The following is a 17,136-nucleotide window of genomic DNA, read 5'->3' on the forward strand; positions in this document are numbered from 1 at the left end:
TGCAAGAGCAGAGCAGGGGAAGGCTCTGCACCTTTGTATGGAACCCAGAGCTGCAGCTGGCAGGAGGGGTGGGAGTTCTGAGACTCCCATCATTGCTCCCTCATTGCTCAGGAGTAACTAAAAGGCTTCTCAAAGACTAGACCAGGGCTGCCCAGGGAGGTGGTTGAGTCCCCACACCTGGAGGTGTCAAAGCTGCAGGGCTGTGGTGCTGAGGGCCATGGTTTAGCCTCAGCCTTGGTAGAGTTAGAGAAGGGTTGGACTGGATGAGCTTCAAGATCTTCTCCAGCCAAACCAATTCTGTGCTTCTGGGTTGTAAATCTCACTGACCAACCCCAAAGACCTGAATCCTGGTTACTGAACCAGCACTTCTGGCTGGAAGAATCCTACCAGTGCCTTGCAGCACAGCTTTCACCTGCAGTTAGGGAGGGAAGGATCTGAGAAGGGTTGGACTGGAAGAGCTTCAAGGTCTTCTCCAGCCAAACCCAATTCTGTGCTTCTGGGTTTGTTCTGGGTTGTAAAGCTCATTTATCAGCCCCAAAGACCTGAATCCTGGTTTCTGAACCAACACTTCTGGCTGGAAGAATCCTACCAGTGCCTTGCAGCACAGCTTTCAGCTGCAGTTTGGGAGGGAAGGATCTGAGAAGGGTTGGACTGGATGAGCTTCAAGGTCTTCTCCAGCCAAACCCAATTCTGTGCTTCTGGGTTTGTTCTGGGTTGTAAAGCTCATTGACCAGCCCCAAAGACCTGAATCCTGGTTACTGAACCAACACTTCTGGCTGGAAGAATCCTACCAGTGCCTTGCAGCACAGCTTTCAGCTGCAGTTTGGGAGGGAAGGATCTGAGAGGGGTTGGACTGGATGAGCTTCAAGGTCTCCAGCCAAACCAATTCTGTGCTTCTGGGTTTGTTCTGGGTTGTAAATCTCACTGACCAGCCCCAAAGACCTGAACCCTGGTTTCTGAACCAACACTTCTGGATGGAAGAATCCTACCAGTGCCTTGCAGCACAGCTTTCACCTGCAGTTTGGGAGGGAAGGATCCTTTTGATTTCAGGGTTTGAGGTCTTTTCTCCCCTTTGCTCCTGCCTGTGACCTTTCTAAAGCATTCCTGAGGGAAGCAGAGCTCCTGAAGTGTTACCTACCATTCAACTTTTCTGCTGGCAGCCCAGGCACAGCTGATGACCCTGAACCAGCTTCCACTAATGACAAGGAAGTAGCTGGTCCAGAAGGTAGCTCCCAGACCTCTAACCCACAAGGGCCTTTTAGTTTTTCAATTAAAGGAGCAGACTCCAATTAGATCAAACACAGGGGGGTGGACACAAAAGGCACTCTGGCTTTGCAGTCGTTGGGAGGCTGGCATGAGCCATGCTCTGAAGTTGCCCTTCTTCCCATGGCAATTTAGTCACCTTCACTAATTGCTTTTCCTTTAATAGTTAAGCCCAGCTGCCCAGGCAGGCTGCCACCCCCACCTGCCCCCCACAAGCTGCCAGCTTTAAGGGCAGACACACCAATGGAGCCTTTCAGGAGAGGAGCAAAATGTTCCTTTCCCACCCACCCCCCAAAAAAAACCAACCCCAAGTTGTGGCAGGTGAGTAGAAAATAGAGTAGGAATAGAGTAAGAGTAGGAGTGGAGTAAGAGTAGGAGTGGAGTAGAGTAAGAGTAGGAGTGGAGTAAAGTAGGAGTGGTGTAGGAGTAGGAGTAGAGTGGAGTAGGAGTAGAATGGAGTAGAGTGGAGTAGGAGTAGAGTAGGAGTAGGAGTAGAGTGGAATAGGAGTAGAGTGGAATAGGAGTAGAGTAGGAGTAGAGTAGGAGTAGAGTGGAGTAGGAGTAGAATGGAGTAGGGTGGAGTAGGAGTAGAGTAGGAGTAGAGTGGAGTAGGAGTAGAGTGGAGTAGAGTAGGAGTAGAGTAGGAGTAGGAGTAGAGTAGGAGTAGAGTGGAATAGGGTAGAGTAGGAGTAGAGTGGAGTAGGAGTGGAGTAGGAGTAGAGTGGAGTAGGAGTAGAGTAGAGTAGAGTTGAATTGAATTGAATTGACCAGGTTGGAAAAGACCTTTAAGATCCTCAAGTCCAACCTCTCACCCAGCACCATCTGATCAACCAAACCATGGCACCAAGGGCCTCAGCCAGGCTCTTCCTAAACACCTCCAGGGATGGGGACTCCACCACCTCCCTGGGCAGCACATTCCCCTGGCCAATCTCTCTTGCTGGGCAGAATTTATGCCTAACATCCAACCTGGCACAGCTTGAGGCTGTGTCCTCTTGTTCTGGGGCTGGCTGCCTGCCTGGGAGTCTTCTCCCAACCCCCAGCTGGCTCCAACCTCCCTTTAGGGAGCTGGAGAGAGCAAGAAGGTCTCCCCTGAGCCTCCTCTTCTCCAGGCTAAGCAACCCCAGCTCCCTCAGCCTCTCCTCCCAGGGCTGTGCTCCAGCCCCCTCCCCAGATGTTAGGGCCAGGATCAGACCATTGCCTCTTGCCTTGCTGACTTGCAGCTGAGCTTGTTCCAGATGCATAGCAAGAAGGAAAGGTTTATTGAGGTTTGTGTTGGTTTGTTTCTTCCCAAAGCTTTTAAGTGGTGAGCAGGAAGCAGCATGTGAGGGAGGCAGATGTACCTGAGAAACACATGCAAGAAAATTCCAAGCCCATGAAGAGTTTGCTGGCAGGAGGCTCTGCCTTGCCAGAACCTGTTGGTGATTAATCCTATAAACTTGGGGAGCTGTTATCCCAGGACAGCTGGGAGTTGGTTTGGGGCTTTTGTTTTTCCCAGCAGATCCTCAGCCAGGTGCTGAATTTCCCAAGGGAGTCCTGGCATGGTGATGGAACAGTCAAGAAGCTATGAAATGGGAATGGCCAAGAGATGGAGAGAGGGGATCCTGCCCCTCTGCTCTGCCCTGCCCTGTCCTGCTGGGGCCTCACCTGCAGGGCTGTGTCCAGTTGTGGGATTCCCAACACCAGAGAGACCTGGAGCTGCTCCAGGGTAGGGCCACAAAGGTGATCAGAGGGCTGGAGAACCTCTCCTGCAAGGACAGGCTGAGAGAGCTGGGGCTGTTCAGCCTGGAGAAGAGGAGGCTCCAGGGAGACCTTAGAGCTGCATTTCAATACCTGAAGGGGGCTACAGGAGAGCTGGGGAGGGACTGCTACAAGGGCTTGAGGTCCTAGGCTGAGAGGCAATGGTTTGAAAGTGGAGCAAGGGAGATTTAGGTTGGACATCAGGAGGAAGTTCTGCTCAACAAGCAGCTGAAGAGGAGCCAGCAGTGTGCCCAGGGGGCCAAGAAAGCCAAAGGCCTCCTGGCTGGGGTCAGCAATGCTGTGTCCAGCAGGAGCAGGGAGGGGACTGACCCCTGGGACTCAGCTCTGGGGAGGCCACACCTCGAGGGCTGTGTCCAGTGTTGGGCACCTCAATACAGGAGAGATGTGGAGGTGCTGGAGCCAGGGCAGAGGAGGGCAAGGAAGCTGTGAAGGGCCTGGAGGATGAATCTGATGAGGAGAGACTGAAGGAGCTGGGGATGGTTAGTGTGAAACAGAGGAGGCTGAGGGAGACCTCATTGCTGTCTACATCTACCTGAAAGGAGGTTGTGGAGAGGTTGGTGCTGGTCTCTTCTCACAGGTAATTAGTGATAGAAGAAGAGGGAATGGCCTCAGGCTGCTACTGGGTAGGTTTAGGCTGGACAGTAGGCAAAAGAGTGGTCAGGGACTGGGATGTGCTGCCCAGGGAGGTGGTGGACTCCCCAGGCCTGGCTGTGTTTCAAGGTGGTTTGGATGTGGTGCTTGGGGCTGTGCTTTAGGGGTGACCCTTGCAGAGTAAGGTTCTGGGGTTGGACTTGGTGATCCTGAGGCTCTTTCCCAACCTGACTGTTGCTGTGATTCTGTGATTCTCTTGGCTCAGCTGCCCTGGTTCCACCTGGGCAGAGCTGCTAAAGCAACTTCCCAGCCACAGGAGTCCCTGCAGAGGAATCGGGGCTGGTTCGTCTTGTGTCCAAAGCTTACCCTGAGCCATTCTCCCCCCCACCATGTGAATTCTTGATGGGCTTTATGGCTCTTTCAGCTTTCCTGCTATTCATCCAGCTGGTCACCAGAGCACAGTGAAGTGATTAACTCCAAGAGTGATTTCATTATCTTCCCAGACTGGCAGATAAGGCGGTGAAGGATTACGCCACGTACCGCTCCGGCCTTCTCTTCTGGGCCCTGGTAGATCTCATTTACAACATGTTCAAGGTAAGCAAATGAAACACTGAGGCTTGCTTCCAGCAGCTTTCTAACCTGACCAACCATCTTCAGTGTGAGAAAGAGGCATTGGAGTTCATTCCTGGCAGCTTTCCACCCACGTGCGGCTGAAACGAGGCAGAGGTCGAAGCCCCTTTTGTCCAAGAGCCTTGGAAAAGCTTCACCTTGTCTGAGCAGAAAGGCCCCAAGAGGCTGCCTGGGCTTCTTGTTCCCCTTGCAACCTCCTCTCTGAAGGATTGAGAGACTCCCCCAGCTTGCAGCACTCCTCCTGTGCTGTGAATTTGCCCTGTTCCAGGCAGGATCTGGAGGTGCTGGAAGGTGTCCAGCGCAGGGCCAGGAGGGTGAGCAGAGGGCTGGAGCTGCTCTGCTGTGAGCACAGCCTGAGGGAGTTGGGGTTGTGCAGGCTGGAGAGGAGAAGGCTCCCAGGAGACCTCATTGTGGCCTTCCAGGATCTGCAGGGGGCTCCAAGAAAGCTGGGGAGGGACTTTTGAGGGTGTCAGGGAGGGATAGGACTCGGGGGGATGGAGCAGAACTAGAAGTGGGGAGATTGAGATTGGCTGTGAGGAAGAAGTTGTTCCCTATGAGGGTGGTGAGAGCCTGGCACAGGTTGCCCAGGGAGGTGGTGGAAGCCTCCTGCCTGGAGGTGTTTGCAGCCAGGCTGGATGTGGCTGTGAGCAACCTGCTGGAGTGTGAGGTGTCCCTGCCCATGGCAGGGGGGTTGGAGCTGGCTGAGCCTTGAGCTCCCTTCCAACCCTGACAGTTCTGTGATTCAATGATTTTCTCTGTGGTTCACACTGAGATCTGCACCAAGGAAGCTGCTGGGGATGGAAGGAAGGAGCAGCACCCACCAGAGAGAGCTTCCAAAGAGGGTTCAATAATTAGCTTCCCACTCTAATTCAATAATTAGGGTGGGAAGCTGCCTAGGAGCTGGTTAGCATTGTGCACAAGCAGATGATGAGCTCAGATGTGGGTAACTGTCCCTGTGTGGCTTGTTTCCAAGAGTCTCAGGGGATACAAGTCCAAGGGCAGAAAGCACTGGGGGCTTGCAGTTCTTCCTCAGGACATGGGCTGGTGGCCATGGTGGTGTTAGGTTGATGGTTGGCCTTGTCCAGCAGAGCCAGGGAGGTTCTCCTCCCCCTCTGCTCTGCCCTAGTGAGGCCACACCTGGAATATTGCAGCCAGCTCTGGGCTCCCCAGCTCAGGAGGGACAGGGATCTGCTGGAGAGAGTCCAAGGGAGGGCTCCAAGGATGCTGAAGGGGCTGCAGCACTGCCTGGGGAGGAGAGGCTGAGAGCCCTGGGGGTGGTTAGTCTGGAGAGGAGAAGACTGAGAGGGGATCTGATCAATGTCTATCAATATCTGAGGGCTGGGGGTCAGGAGGGGGGGCACAGGGACAGGCTCTGCTCAGCTGCACCCTGGGGTAGGACAAGGAGCAGTGGATATAAACTCCAGCACAGGAGGTTCCACCTCACCATGAGGAGGAACTTCTTGACTGTGAGGGTCCCAGAGCCCTGGAGCAGGCTGCCCAGAGAGGTTGTGGAGTCTCCTTCCCTGGAGCCTTTCCAGCCCCATCTGGATGTGTTCCTGTGTGACCTGTGCTGGGTTCTCTGCTCCTGCTCTGGCAAGGGGGGGGTTGGACTCAATGATCTCTGGAGGTCCTTTCCAACCCCTAACATCCTGTGATCCTGGTGGCTGATGTGTTTTTCCAAGGGGCTTTGTGAGCACAGCACTTGGCCTTGTCATTCACGGTGGGTTTGCTTGTGAGGTGATCACTCTGCAGCCTGGAGACAGCCAGAAGCTCTGTTGAGGTTTGCTGTCATGTCCCAAGAAGAGATTCAGCCTGGGCACTACAATGTGAAGTCCATCAGGACAGAGTACACAAAGTTCCACCTCACCATGAGGAGAAGCTCTGCTCTCAGGGTGCTGGAGAGGTTGTGGAGTCTCCTCTGGAGCCTTCCCAGCCCCATCTGGCTGCGTTCCTGTGTGAGCTGTGCTGGATTCCATGCTCCTGCTCTGGCAGGGGGGGTTGGACTTGATCTCCAGAGATCTCTTCTGTAGAGAGTTGGGGGTTGGGGGCTGATTTGGTCCTGTGCTTCCTTCTCCTAGAAGGTGCCTACCAGCAACACTGAGGGGGGCTGGTCCTACTCTCTGGCCGAGTTCATCCGCCACAACGACATGCCAATCCACGAGGCCGCCGACAGGGCCCTGAAAACCTTCCAGGAGGAGTTCATGCCAGTGGAAACGTTTGCTGAGTTCCTGGATGTTGCTGGTGAGTGTCTGCCTTGCCCTTTCTTCACAGGGCTGCCTGCTTGCAGCTGGTGGCTGCTGCTGGCTGCGGGCAGCAGAGCGTTCCTCCCACCCCGGCGGCAGCCTGGTTGTGCCAGGGCTCGGAGCTGGCTCCCAAACGCTTGGGAGGGAACATCCCCCAGGCAGCCACACTTGGAGAGTCATGGAATAGAATCATGGAGTCAGTAAGGGGGGAAAAGACCTCAGAGATCAGCAAGTCCAACCTCTCACCCAAGACTGCTAGACCATGGCACCAAGTGCCACAGCCAAGCCCCTCTTGAACACCTCCAGGGATGGGGACTCCACCACCTCCCTGGGCAGCACATCCCAGTGGTCAACAACTCTCTCTGGGAAGAACTTTCTCCTGACCTCCAGCCTAAACCTCCCCTGGCACAGCTTGAGGCTCTGTCCTCTTGTTCTGGTGCAGGCAACCAGCACCAGAACAAGGGGACACAGTCTCAAGCTGCGCCAGGGGAGGTTCAGACTCGAGGTGAGGAGGAAGTTCTTCACCGAGCGAGTCATTCGGCATTGGAATGGGTTGCCCAGGGAGGTGGTTGAGTCATCGACCCTGGAGGCGTTCAAGGGGAGATTGGACGTGGCACTTGGTGCCATGGTCTAGTCATGGGGTCTGCGGTGTCAGGTTGGACTCGATGATCCTCGAGGTCCTTTCCAACCTAAGTGATACTGTGATACTGTGATACTGTGGCTGCCTGGGAGAAGAGACCAACCCCCACCTGGCTCCAGCCTCCCTTCAGGGAGTTGCAGAGAGCAAGAAGGTCTCCCCTGAGCCTCCTCTTCTCCAGCCTAAGCAACCCCAGCTCCCTCAGCCTCTCCTCCCAGGGCTGTGCTCCAGACCCCTCCCCAGCTTTCTTGCCCTTCTCTGGACACCTTCCAGCATCTCAATGTCCTTAAATTGAGGGGCAGTGTCTCACCTGACCCTGTAGGTCCTCCCAGAATGCATCAGATTGGAAGGGGACCCTCAAAGGTCATCTTGTCCAACTCACCTGCAGTCAGCAGAGACATCTCTGGCTAGATCAGGTTGCTCAGGGTCACATCAGGTTTGACCTTGAATGTCTCCAGGGATGGAGCTTCAACCATATCTCTGGGCAACCTCCTCCAGCTCTCTTAAACATCACAGCTGAAGGGTGGTTTGGGCTATGTGTGGTTTGAAGAGTACCTGAAGGGGGCTGCAGGAGTGCTGGGGAGGGACTTCTGACAAGGGCTGGGAGTGACAGGATGAGAGGCAATGGCTTTGAGCTGGAAGAGAGGAGATTGAGAGTGGAGGTGAGGAAGAAGTTCTTGAGAGTGAGGATGGGGAGACACTGGCACAGGTTGTCCAGAGAGGCTGTGGATATCCCCAGGCCAGGCTGGATGAGGCCTTGAGCAGTCTGGGCTGGTGGGAGGTGTCCCTGCCCATGGCAGGGGGTTGGAATTGGATGAGCTTTAAGGCCCCTTCCAACCCAACCCATTCTATGAGCAGGTTGTCCAGGGGGGTTGTGGATGCCCCCTCCCTGGAGGTGTTCAAGGTCTAGTGGGAGGTGTCCCTGCCCATGGCAGGGGGGCTGGAACTGGATGATCTTGAAGGTGCCTTCCACCCCAAACCCTTCTGTGATGCTCCAAGCAGAGGTGTCTGTGCAGTGAGCAGGGCAGGGAGAGCTGCTGCTGTAGGCCTTTGGACATCCCCAGGAGATGCTGAGAGTTCCCCTGCAGAGAAGCCACTCTTACTCCTGTCACAAGTTAGCTGTGCCCCAAGGCCAGGCTCTCCTGCCCAAGGCTGCCAAGCAGGCTCCCTCTGGTAGCTCTTGCACAAGAGCTCCTGTGGGTCTCAGGCAGACACTTCACTCCCTTTGCTCAGGGAAGGGAAGGGAAGAGGGAAGGGAGAAGGGAAGGGAAGAGGGAAGGGAGAAGGGAAGGGAGAAGGGAAGGGAGAAGGGAGGGGAAGGGAAGGGAGAAGGGAAGGGAAGAGGGAAGGGAAGAGGGAAGGGAGAAGGGAGAGGAAGGGAGAAGGGAGGGGAAGGGAGAAGGGAGGGGAAAGGGGAAGGAAAGGGAGAAGGGAAGGGAAGGGAGAAGGGAGGGGAAGGGAGAAGGGAAAGGGAAAGGGGAAGGGAAGGGAAGGGAAGGGAAGGGAAGGGAAGGGAAGGGAAGGGAAGGGAAGGGAAGGGAAGGGAAGGGAAGGGAAGGGAAGGGAAGGGAAGGGAAGGGAACTAACCAGCTTGGAAAAGACCTTTGAGATCATGGAGTCCAACCTATCCCCCAGCACCATCTGATCAACTAAACCATGGCACCAAGCACCCCATCCAGTCTCTTCCCAAACACCTCCAGGGATGGGGACTCCACCACCTCCCTGGGCAGCACATTCCAGTGGCCAATCTCTCTTGCTGGGAACTCCTTCCCTGCACCTAGCAGGGACTTAACCTCCCTCCTGCCCACACCTCAGACAGCAGCACAGCTGCCAGCAGGCAGTGCCCATGGCCCAGCACAGACCTGGGCAGCAGAAACACTTTGGTTGGTTCTTTGGTTGGTGGTTGGTTGTTGTTTGAGCTGACTGCTCTCTCTCTTCCCTTCTCTTTCAAGGCCTCTTATCAGAGATCAACGATCCTGACAGCTTCCTCAAGGACCTTTTGAACTCCATCCCCTGAGCCACCAGCACAAGGGAGCACTGGGCAGAGACTACAACTGCTCTGCCTTCCCCCCTCCCCCTCCTCTGTGTTCCTCCTTGTGCAGTCTGTCCCTTCCCTAAGGAGTGCTGCAGCTGAGCAGTTGGGGTTATTCTTGTTCTGTTCCTGGGGGGTTGATTCTTTTGTTGTTGCTTGGTTGGTTTTTATTTTCTGCCAATTGGTTGGGGGTTGGGGTTTGGGTTGTTGGGGTTTGGGTATTTTTTTTCTCCCCCCTCCCCCCCCTTCCTCTTTGGAGTGATTTGGAATTGAGATTTGTTTTATCCTGTGTTTCAAAGCTTCTGTCTGTAAAGCCTTGTGTTGTGGTCCAGCTGGTGGGAGGAACTTGTACAGAGAGGAATCCAAACCAGTAAAGCTTAAATGCTTCAGTGTGCAGCTCTTGGAGTGCAATGCAGCCAACAGAGGGTAAGGTGGGGTGGACTGGTCCTTTCCTCATGGGGTGGACTAGTCCTTTCCTCATGGGGTGGACTAGTCCTTTACTCATGGGGTGGACTAGTCCTTTCCCCATGGCTTGGACCAGTCCTTTACACATGGTTTGGATTGGTTCTTTACTCCTGGGGTGGACTGGTCCTTTACTCATGGGGTGGACTAGTCCTTTACTCATGGGTTGGATTGGTTCTTTACTCCTGGGGTGGACTGGTCCTTTACTCATGGGGTGGACTAGTCCTTTACTCATGGGTTGGATTAGTCCTTTCCACATGGGGTGGACTGGTCCTTTACACATGGTTTGGATTGGTTCTTTACACATGAGATTGACTAGTCCTTTCCACATGGGTTGGACTAGTCCTTTACTCATGGGGTGGACTAGTCATTTACATAGGGGTTAGATAAGTCCTTTACATGTGGTTTGGATTAGTCCTTTACACATGGGATGGACTAGTCCCTTCCTCATGGGGTGGACTAGTCCTTTACTCATGGGATTGACTAGTCCTTTACTCATGGGTTGGACTAGTCCTTTACATAGGGGTTAGATGAGTCCTTTACACATGGTTTGGATTAGTCCTTTACTCATGGGTTGGACTAGTCCTTTCCCCATGGGTTGGACTAGTCCTTTACTCATGGGTTGGACTAGTCCTTTACTCTTGGGGTGGACTAGTCCTTTACTCATGGCTTGGAGCAGTCCTTTACACATGGGTAGGACTTGTCCTTTACTCTTGGGGTGGACTAGTCCTTTACTCATGGCTTGGAGCAGTCCTTTACTCTTGGGGTGGACTAGTCCTTTACTCATGGGTTGGACTAGTCCTTTACTCATGGGATTGACTAGTCCTTTCCCCATGGCTTGGACCAGTCCTTTCCCCATGGGGTGGACTGGTCCTTTACACATGGTTTGGATTGGTTCTTTACACCTGGGATTGACTAGTCCTTTCCTCATGGGTTGGACTATTCCTTTACACATGGGATGGATTGGTCCTTTCCACATGGGATTGACTAGTCCTTTACACATGGGTTGGACTAGTCCTTTACATAGGGGTTAGATGAGTCCTTTACACATGGTTTGGATTAGTCCTTTACTCATGGGTTGGATTAGTCCTTTACACAGGGGTTGGACTAGTCCTTTACACATGGGATTGACTAGTCCTTTCCTCATGAGTTGGACTAGTCCTTTCCACAGGGGTTAGATGAGTCCTTTACACATGGATGGACCAGTCCTTAACACATGGTTTGGATTAGTCCTTTACTCATGGGTTGGACCAGTCCTTCCCCCATGGGATTGACTAGTCCTTTCCCCATGGGTTGACTAGTCCTTTGCCCATGCAGTAGCCTAAGCACCAAGTTCTTCCTGCTGTGTTCTCTGAGCTCCTTCCCCCTGGGCTCAGAGCTGCTGCTCCCTTCCCAGTCCCACGGTCTGGACGAGGAGAGAGGAAGCCGAAGGCTCCTGGCGCGCAGGGACACAGAGTGGCGCTGTCCTCGCTGCCTGGACACACACAGCAGCTTTCCACTCCTGGGACATGAGCTGTAGGCACTGGTGGCTGCCAGGACAGCCCTTTCCTGCCACCCTTTCTCCAGCTGGGTGTGGGCAGCTCTCCCCTTCTCCCCTGGTCTCTGCTGAGCTGACTCTCGGAGGCTGTATCCGAAGCGGGGGAGGCGTGGTGGCCACCTCCCCTCCCAGAGGGGTGCTGCTCACATCCCCACTCCTCCTTCTCTCCCTCTGGGGAACAATTGCAGCTTCAGCAAAATGCATGGCAAGCAGGCACTGCACACATCCTGAGCCCTTTCCACAGCTTACCTTTGGCTGTGCATGCCCCGAGCTGAAGCCAAGGACCTGCTTCGGATACAGCTTCGCCTTTCCTCTCCCACTCGTGCATGCTGGTCGCCTGCCTTCCCCACCCCTCCTCTTGGCCTGGAAGCCAGCTGCCCCCTCCTGAAGCTGGACTCTTAATAAAGCTTTCCCCTCTCTTCCTTGTCTCTGTTTGAACTTGAATTTCCACAGCCCCATCCCACACACCAGCAGTCTTCCAGAGGCTGAGTAACCGAGCAGCCAAGCTGCTGCTGGCCTCCTGCTGGTGTGGAGCACACCTGAGGAGCTGGGTGAAGGCACAGTGCTCTTCCTCTCACCTCTCTGGTGTCACTCGTGGCATGAGGGTTGGCTTCTGGAGAGGAGGTGTGAACAGCACAATCATAGTCACAGAATGGGGTGGGGAGAGTCTGTGGAGCTAGGACCCCCCCGCCCAGGGTGCTGTACAGCACCCACCCACAGGGGCACCAGAGCTGCTGCTGGGGAGAGAGGACTCGGGTTGGGCTTCACAGGGCTCTGAAAGCAAAGGGCAGCTGAAGCAGGGCTGAAGAACCAGCTCCACACATCACCTCCCTCCTGACTGTCCCCAAAGCAGCCCTGCTGACATCCTCCAGGCCCTTGGGACCCAAGCACAGGAAGCTCCACCTCACCCTGAGGAGAAGCTTCTTTGGGGTGAGGGTGCTGGAGGCCTGGAGCAGGCTGCCCAGAGAGGTTGTGGAGTCTCCTTCTCTAAGGGATTGCAGGCAGTCATTTATTGGCTGTCTCAAGGAGGTGGTTTTTCAGCATGGGCAGCAGACATGACCTGGAAGCCAGGAGGTTCTACCTCAACATGAGGAGAAACCTCTTTGGGGTGAGGGTGCTGGAGGCCTGGAGCAGGCTGCCCAGAGAGGTTGTGGAGTCTCCTTCTCTAGAGACATTCCAAACCCACCTGGATGTGTTCCTGAGTGAGCTGCCCTAGGGGTTCCTGCCCTGGCAGGGGAGGGTTGAACTCCATGACCTCCACAGGTCCCTTCCAGCCTCTACCATTCTGTGATTTCCTTTGTCCTGCTCCCTTCTGCCCTGTGCAAAGCCCTTTTCCCAAGCCCTCCTGGCAGCTCTGCACGCTGGTTGCTCTCCCCAGCAGCTGTCCTGCTGGGCTGGGAAGCCTTCCTCCTGCTCCTCCTCCCTGCCCTGCTGCCAGCCCTTCTGACCCTCTCTCCATCCCAGCCTCTCTGCTGTGTTTTGTCTCTGAGTGCAAGCACCTGGAGTGTTTCCAAACCAGCAGGGGCTTGGAGCTGCTGAGCACAAACACAGGCTGAGCTGCAGCCTTTAAATGCCAGGGGAAGATGCCCTGGATGGTTTTTTTCTGAGGCAGGCAATGTGATTTCTCCCCCTGGCCAGGTCCCCCCAGCCTGTTTTGCAGGCAGGGGAAGGACACTTGGCTCATGTGTGCCCAGGTGGAGCTTCAGTGTGGCTGCAGCTCCTTGGGGTTGCAGCCTCCAGTGCAGGAATGTGGAGCCAAGAGCCTCTGCTCCCTCTGTCCCAAGTTCTGGGGGAGCTTTGCTGTGTGTGAGCACACCTGGAACCAAAGGCTGCCTCAGTGTTCAACAGAAACCCTTCTGACACAAACCCAGCACCAGCTGCTGCCAGGACCCTGCTGAGATGTTGCTCAAGGAGCCTACAGCAAAGAAAGGAGCCCCCAGAATTGTGCCACAGCAAAACAGCTCCTAGGGCCAGGCTGGAGCTCACCCTGGCAGGAAAGTTTGCTGAAGCAGGGTCTGGTGTTAGCCAAGCATCTCCTGAGGTGCCCAGACTGCTGCCTCTGGGAAGCAGAGAGCCTCTTCTCCATGCTGGGTGGCTAACTCCCAGGGAAGGCCTCCCCCAGGTCGCTCCTCTTGAAGGGCACAGCACAGGGCTGGCTGCTCCCTGCTGCTGCTGCAGCTTCCTGAGCTGCCCTCAGCACCGTGTGGCTCTGCAGGCCTCCTCCTCCCCATCCCTGGAGGTGTTTAAAAGCTGCAGAGCTGTGCTGCTGGGGGCCAGTGCTTAGCCCCAGCCTTGGGGGACTTAGAGAAGGGTTGGCCTGGAAGATCTTAAAGGTCTTGTCCAGCCCAAACCGATTCTGTGCTCTTCTCCCACCTCCCTCTTGGCTGCTGCCTGGACACGGAGCCAGCACCATCCCTCACCTGGGAGGAGTCCCAGGGGCTTGGCCCTGCAGCCCCACAGGCTTTTGGCTGCTGAGCATCTTTTCCTCTCCCAGCCCAGCCTATTCCATCCCCATCACAGCAACAAGCACCCTGCCCAGGCCCTGAGCAGAGCCCTTGCTGGGAGTGCAAGCAGCAGGCACTGCTGTGCTGCCTTTGCCATCTGCCCCTGACAAGAGAGCAAACTCTTCTGGAGAATCCCCTCCCTGCCCCAGCCTTGCCTGTCAGACCAGCTCTGCTTTCACTCCAGGGCTCAATCCTCACCAACTGATGCCCCCCATCGAGCTTGGACCTCCTCTGAGCAGGTAAAGGACACAAGTAAGCACCACAGGCACCCAGCTCAGGCTCTCCAAGTGGCTTTCAATTCACAAGTGGAAACCTGGCACCGTTTCAGCTGCTCTGGAGCACAGCCTCCCTGCCAGCCCCTTCCCAGCACATCCCAGGAGACCTCCCATGGTCTGTGGGAGCTTATTTGGAAGTCACCCTTTGGGTCCTGTTGGGTCCTTGCCCAACTCCAGGCAAGAAGCTCCAGATTGGCCTTGACTTGTTCGCTGCACGTGGCTGGGGCACAGCCTGGCCACGTTTATCAGCCCAGGCTGGGATGATTCACACAGCTCACAGGTAGAGAGCTGAGGGCAGAGGCAGGAACAAGCTGGGCACTCTCCAGGCACTGCTGGAAAAGGGCTTGGGATGAATTCAGTGCAAAAAACCTCCTCAAGGATTTGGGGACAGGGTTGAGTGGTGACCTGGCAGCTGCTGGGTTGCTCACAGAATCGTTGGGGTTGGAAAGGGACCTCAAGGATCAGCCAGTTCCAAGCCCCCTGCCATGGGCAGGGACTGGTTGGGCTTGCTGACCTGAAAAGGTTTCTTCCAACCAAAAGGATTCAGTGCCAGCTGCAGCCACCTGAAACAGAGTCCAGTGCAGGCTCCAAAGCTGCTGAGGGGCCTGGAGCAGCTCTGTGAGGAGCAAAGGCTCCTCTGGGGCCGAGAGCCTGGAGAAGAGCAGCTCCAGAGGGGAGCTGAGCAATGCTCAGCAAGAGCTAAAGGCTGAGGAGCAAGAGGCTGGGGCCAGGCTCTGCTCAGTGGTGCCCAGGGACAGGCCAAGGGGCAGAGGGCACAAACTGGAACCCAGGAGGAGAAAGTTGTTTGGTGTGAGGGTGCTGAGCCCTGGAGCAGGCTGCCCAGAGAGGTTGTGGAGTCTCCTTGGTGTGGAAAGCTTCCAACCCACCCTGGGGCATTGTGCTGCTGGGTGAGCTGCTGTGGCTGCCCTGCTGGAGCAGGGGTTGAGCTGGATGAGCTCCTTTCAATCTCCACCATGCTGGGGTGCTGGGAGCTTCTGATCTTTCCCTGCAGGGAGGACCTAGCAGGGGCTGGAGAAGGACTAAAGGAGATGCTTTCATTTCATGGAGTCTCAGAATCACTTGGATTGGAAAAGACCTTTCAGGTCATTGAGTCCAACCACTAAACTGAGTCCAACCTCCTCCACTGAGGGAAGGAGGCAGAGGGCAGGGCAGCCAGGGAGCCCCAGTGCTTGATGTGCTGCTGCACTCCAGCCGTTCGGCTGCAGACACCTTCCCCACCACGGTGACAGCAGCTCCGCTAATTACTGTCATTAACGACCGCCCCACTTGGTGCTTTCCCAACAAGACCTCAGTAACCCTCATGCCCCCGGGCTGAGTGAGTGCTGTCCTCGCCCCGAGATGGGGAAACTGGGCTGGGAAAGGGCTGAGGATGCTCCTGCAAAGGCTGCAGTCCTCTGGGGCTGGAAGGGAATCGCAGCCCTGGGTAGCAGTGGAAGCCAAAAGCAGCTCCCCGGAGCAGCGACCCGCGGCCAGCCCCCTGCAGCCCCTCCCCAGAGCAGCGACCTGCGGCCAGCCCCCTGCAGCCCCTCCCCAGAGCAGCGACCTGCGGCCAGCCCCCTGCAGCCCCTCCCCGGAGCAGCGACCTGCGGCCAGCCCCCTGCAGCCCCTCCCCAGAGCAGCGACCCCCGGCCAGCCCCCTGCAGCCCCTCCCCGGAGCAGCGACCCGCGGCCAGCCCCCTGCAGCCCCTGAGGGGCTGTCTGTGCTGGGGGCTCGGGTGGGTGCCTCCGGTTCCCCGTGCTGCTGCTAGCCCTGGTGACTTGCTGTGCTGGAGCCTCTTGTGCCAAGGCAGGGGCAGGCTGGGTATGGGGGGATGTCTTCCCAGCAAGGGTCCTCAGGCACTGGAAGAGGCTGCCCGGGGAGGTGGTGCAGGCACCAGCTCTGGAGGTGTTCCAAAGCCACCTGGCTGTGGTGCTGAGGGCCGTGGGGTGGTGGCAGTGGCTTAGCAGTGGTGGGCAAGCAGCTGGGCTTGAGGATCCCAGAGGTCACTTCCAGCCTCAACAGTTCCATGGTTCTTGTCTCTGGCTCCCCGTGGTGCTGGGGTCTCTGGGGTGCTGGGGTGCCTGTAGTGCTGGGGTCCCTGTGGTGCCTGTAGTGCTGGGGTCCCTGTGGTGCTGAGGTCTCTGGGGTGCTGGGGTGCCTGTGGTGCTGGGGTCCCCATGGTGCTGGGGTGCCTGTGGTGCTGGGGTGCCTGTGGTGCTGAGGTGCCTGTGGTGCTGGGGTCCCCATGGTGCTGGGGTCTCTGGCTTCCTGTGATGCAGGGGTCCCTGTAGTGCTGGGGTCCCTGTGGTGCTGAGGTCTCTGGGGTGCTGGGGTGCCTGTGGTGCTGGGGTCCCCATGGTGCTGGGATCCCTGTGGTGCTGGTGCCCCTGCTTCCCCATGGTGCTGAGGTCTCTGGTCTCTGTGGTGCTGGTGCCCCTGGTTCTCCGTGGTGCTGGGGTCCCCATGGTGCTGGAGTCTCTGTGGTGCTGGGGTCTCTGTCTCCCCGTGGTGCTGGGGTCCCTGTGGTGCTGGGTTTTCTGGGTCTCTGTGCCCAGAAAGTGCTCTGTGCACCAGAAGGTGCTGGTGCCCCTTCCCCGTGGCGCTGAGGTCTCTGCTTCCCCGTGGTGATGACCTTGGTGCTTGCCACACCACCCAAGCAGCTGAGCCCTGCACGCTGGGACACCCCCAGGGGGTTCTGGGGCTGGTTGATCCCTGCAGCTTCTCCCAGGCCGCTGGGTTCTGATCTCCTCTAAGGAGCAATCAGGAGTGGGCTGCTCCAGCCCAGGACCCAGCCTTTAATTAGCCCTAGAAGTGGGATGACAACAACCTGCTTCCCAGCTGCTGCCATCAGCCATGCCAGGCTCCTCTCCTGCCTGCTGGCTCAGGGCATTGCTCTTCTCCCAGCCCTGCTTTGGGCTTTTTTTTGTGCTTGCTCTAAGCACTTTTGATGCAAGGAGCTTGGTGACTCCATCAGCTGGCACAGAGCAAAGGCATTCAGCAGCCAGAGGCCACCAGCTCCTCTCATGGGCTGGGAAGCAGTGCAAACTGGGCGTCCTGCTGGCAGGGTGCTCCACCCGAGGACCTCTCCCTCAGAAACACCCCAAAACGTTGAGAAATCCCCAAAGGGAGCTGTCCTGACAGCTTCAGCTCATCCACTCACCCTGCTGACACCACCACCTCTGCTTGCTGCTGCCATCAGCTGC

At 56.5% G+C, this 17,136-nt stretch overlaps 1 protein-coding gene across 1 annotated transcript in view; it reads left to right on the plus strand.

The window, feature by feature from the left end:
- The window catches only part of UBR4 (ubiquitin protein ligase E3 component n-recognin 4), a 179,782-nt gene extending 168,208 nt beyond the window's left edge, over positions 1-11,574 (plus strand). The window contains 3 exon segments of the mRNA XM_068162717.1: positions 4,116-4,206; positions 6,321-6,483; positions 9,075-11,574. Coding sequence (XP_068018818.1) covers positions 4,116-4,206; positions 6,321-6,483; positions 9,075-9,139 — 319 coding nt within the window. The 3' untranslated portion in view covers positions 9,140-11,574.
- Positions 11,575-17,136: the final 5,562 nt, after the last annotated feature.

Source organism: Melanerpes formicivorus, unplaced genomic scaffold, assembly GCF_026170545.1.
Source record: "Melanerpes formicivorus ecotype bairdi unplaced genomic scaffold, bMelFor1.0.p_v2 SCAF_67, whole genome shotgun sequence".
Lineage (NCBI taxonomy): Eukaryota > Metazoa > Chordata > Aves > Piciformes > Picidae > Melanerpes > Melanerpes formicivorus.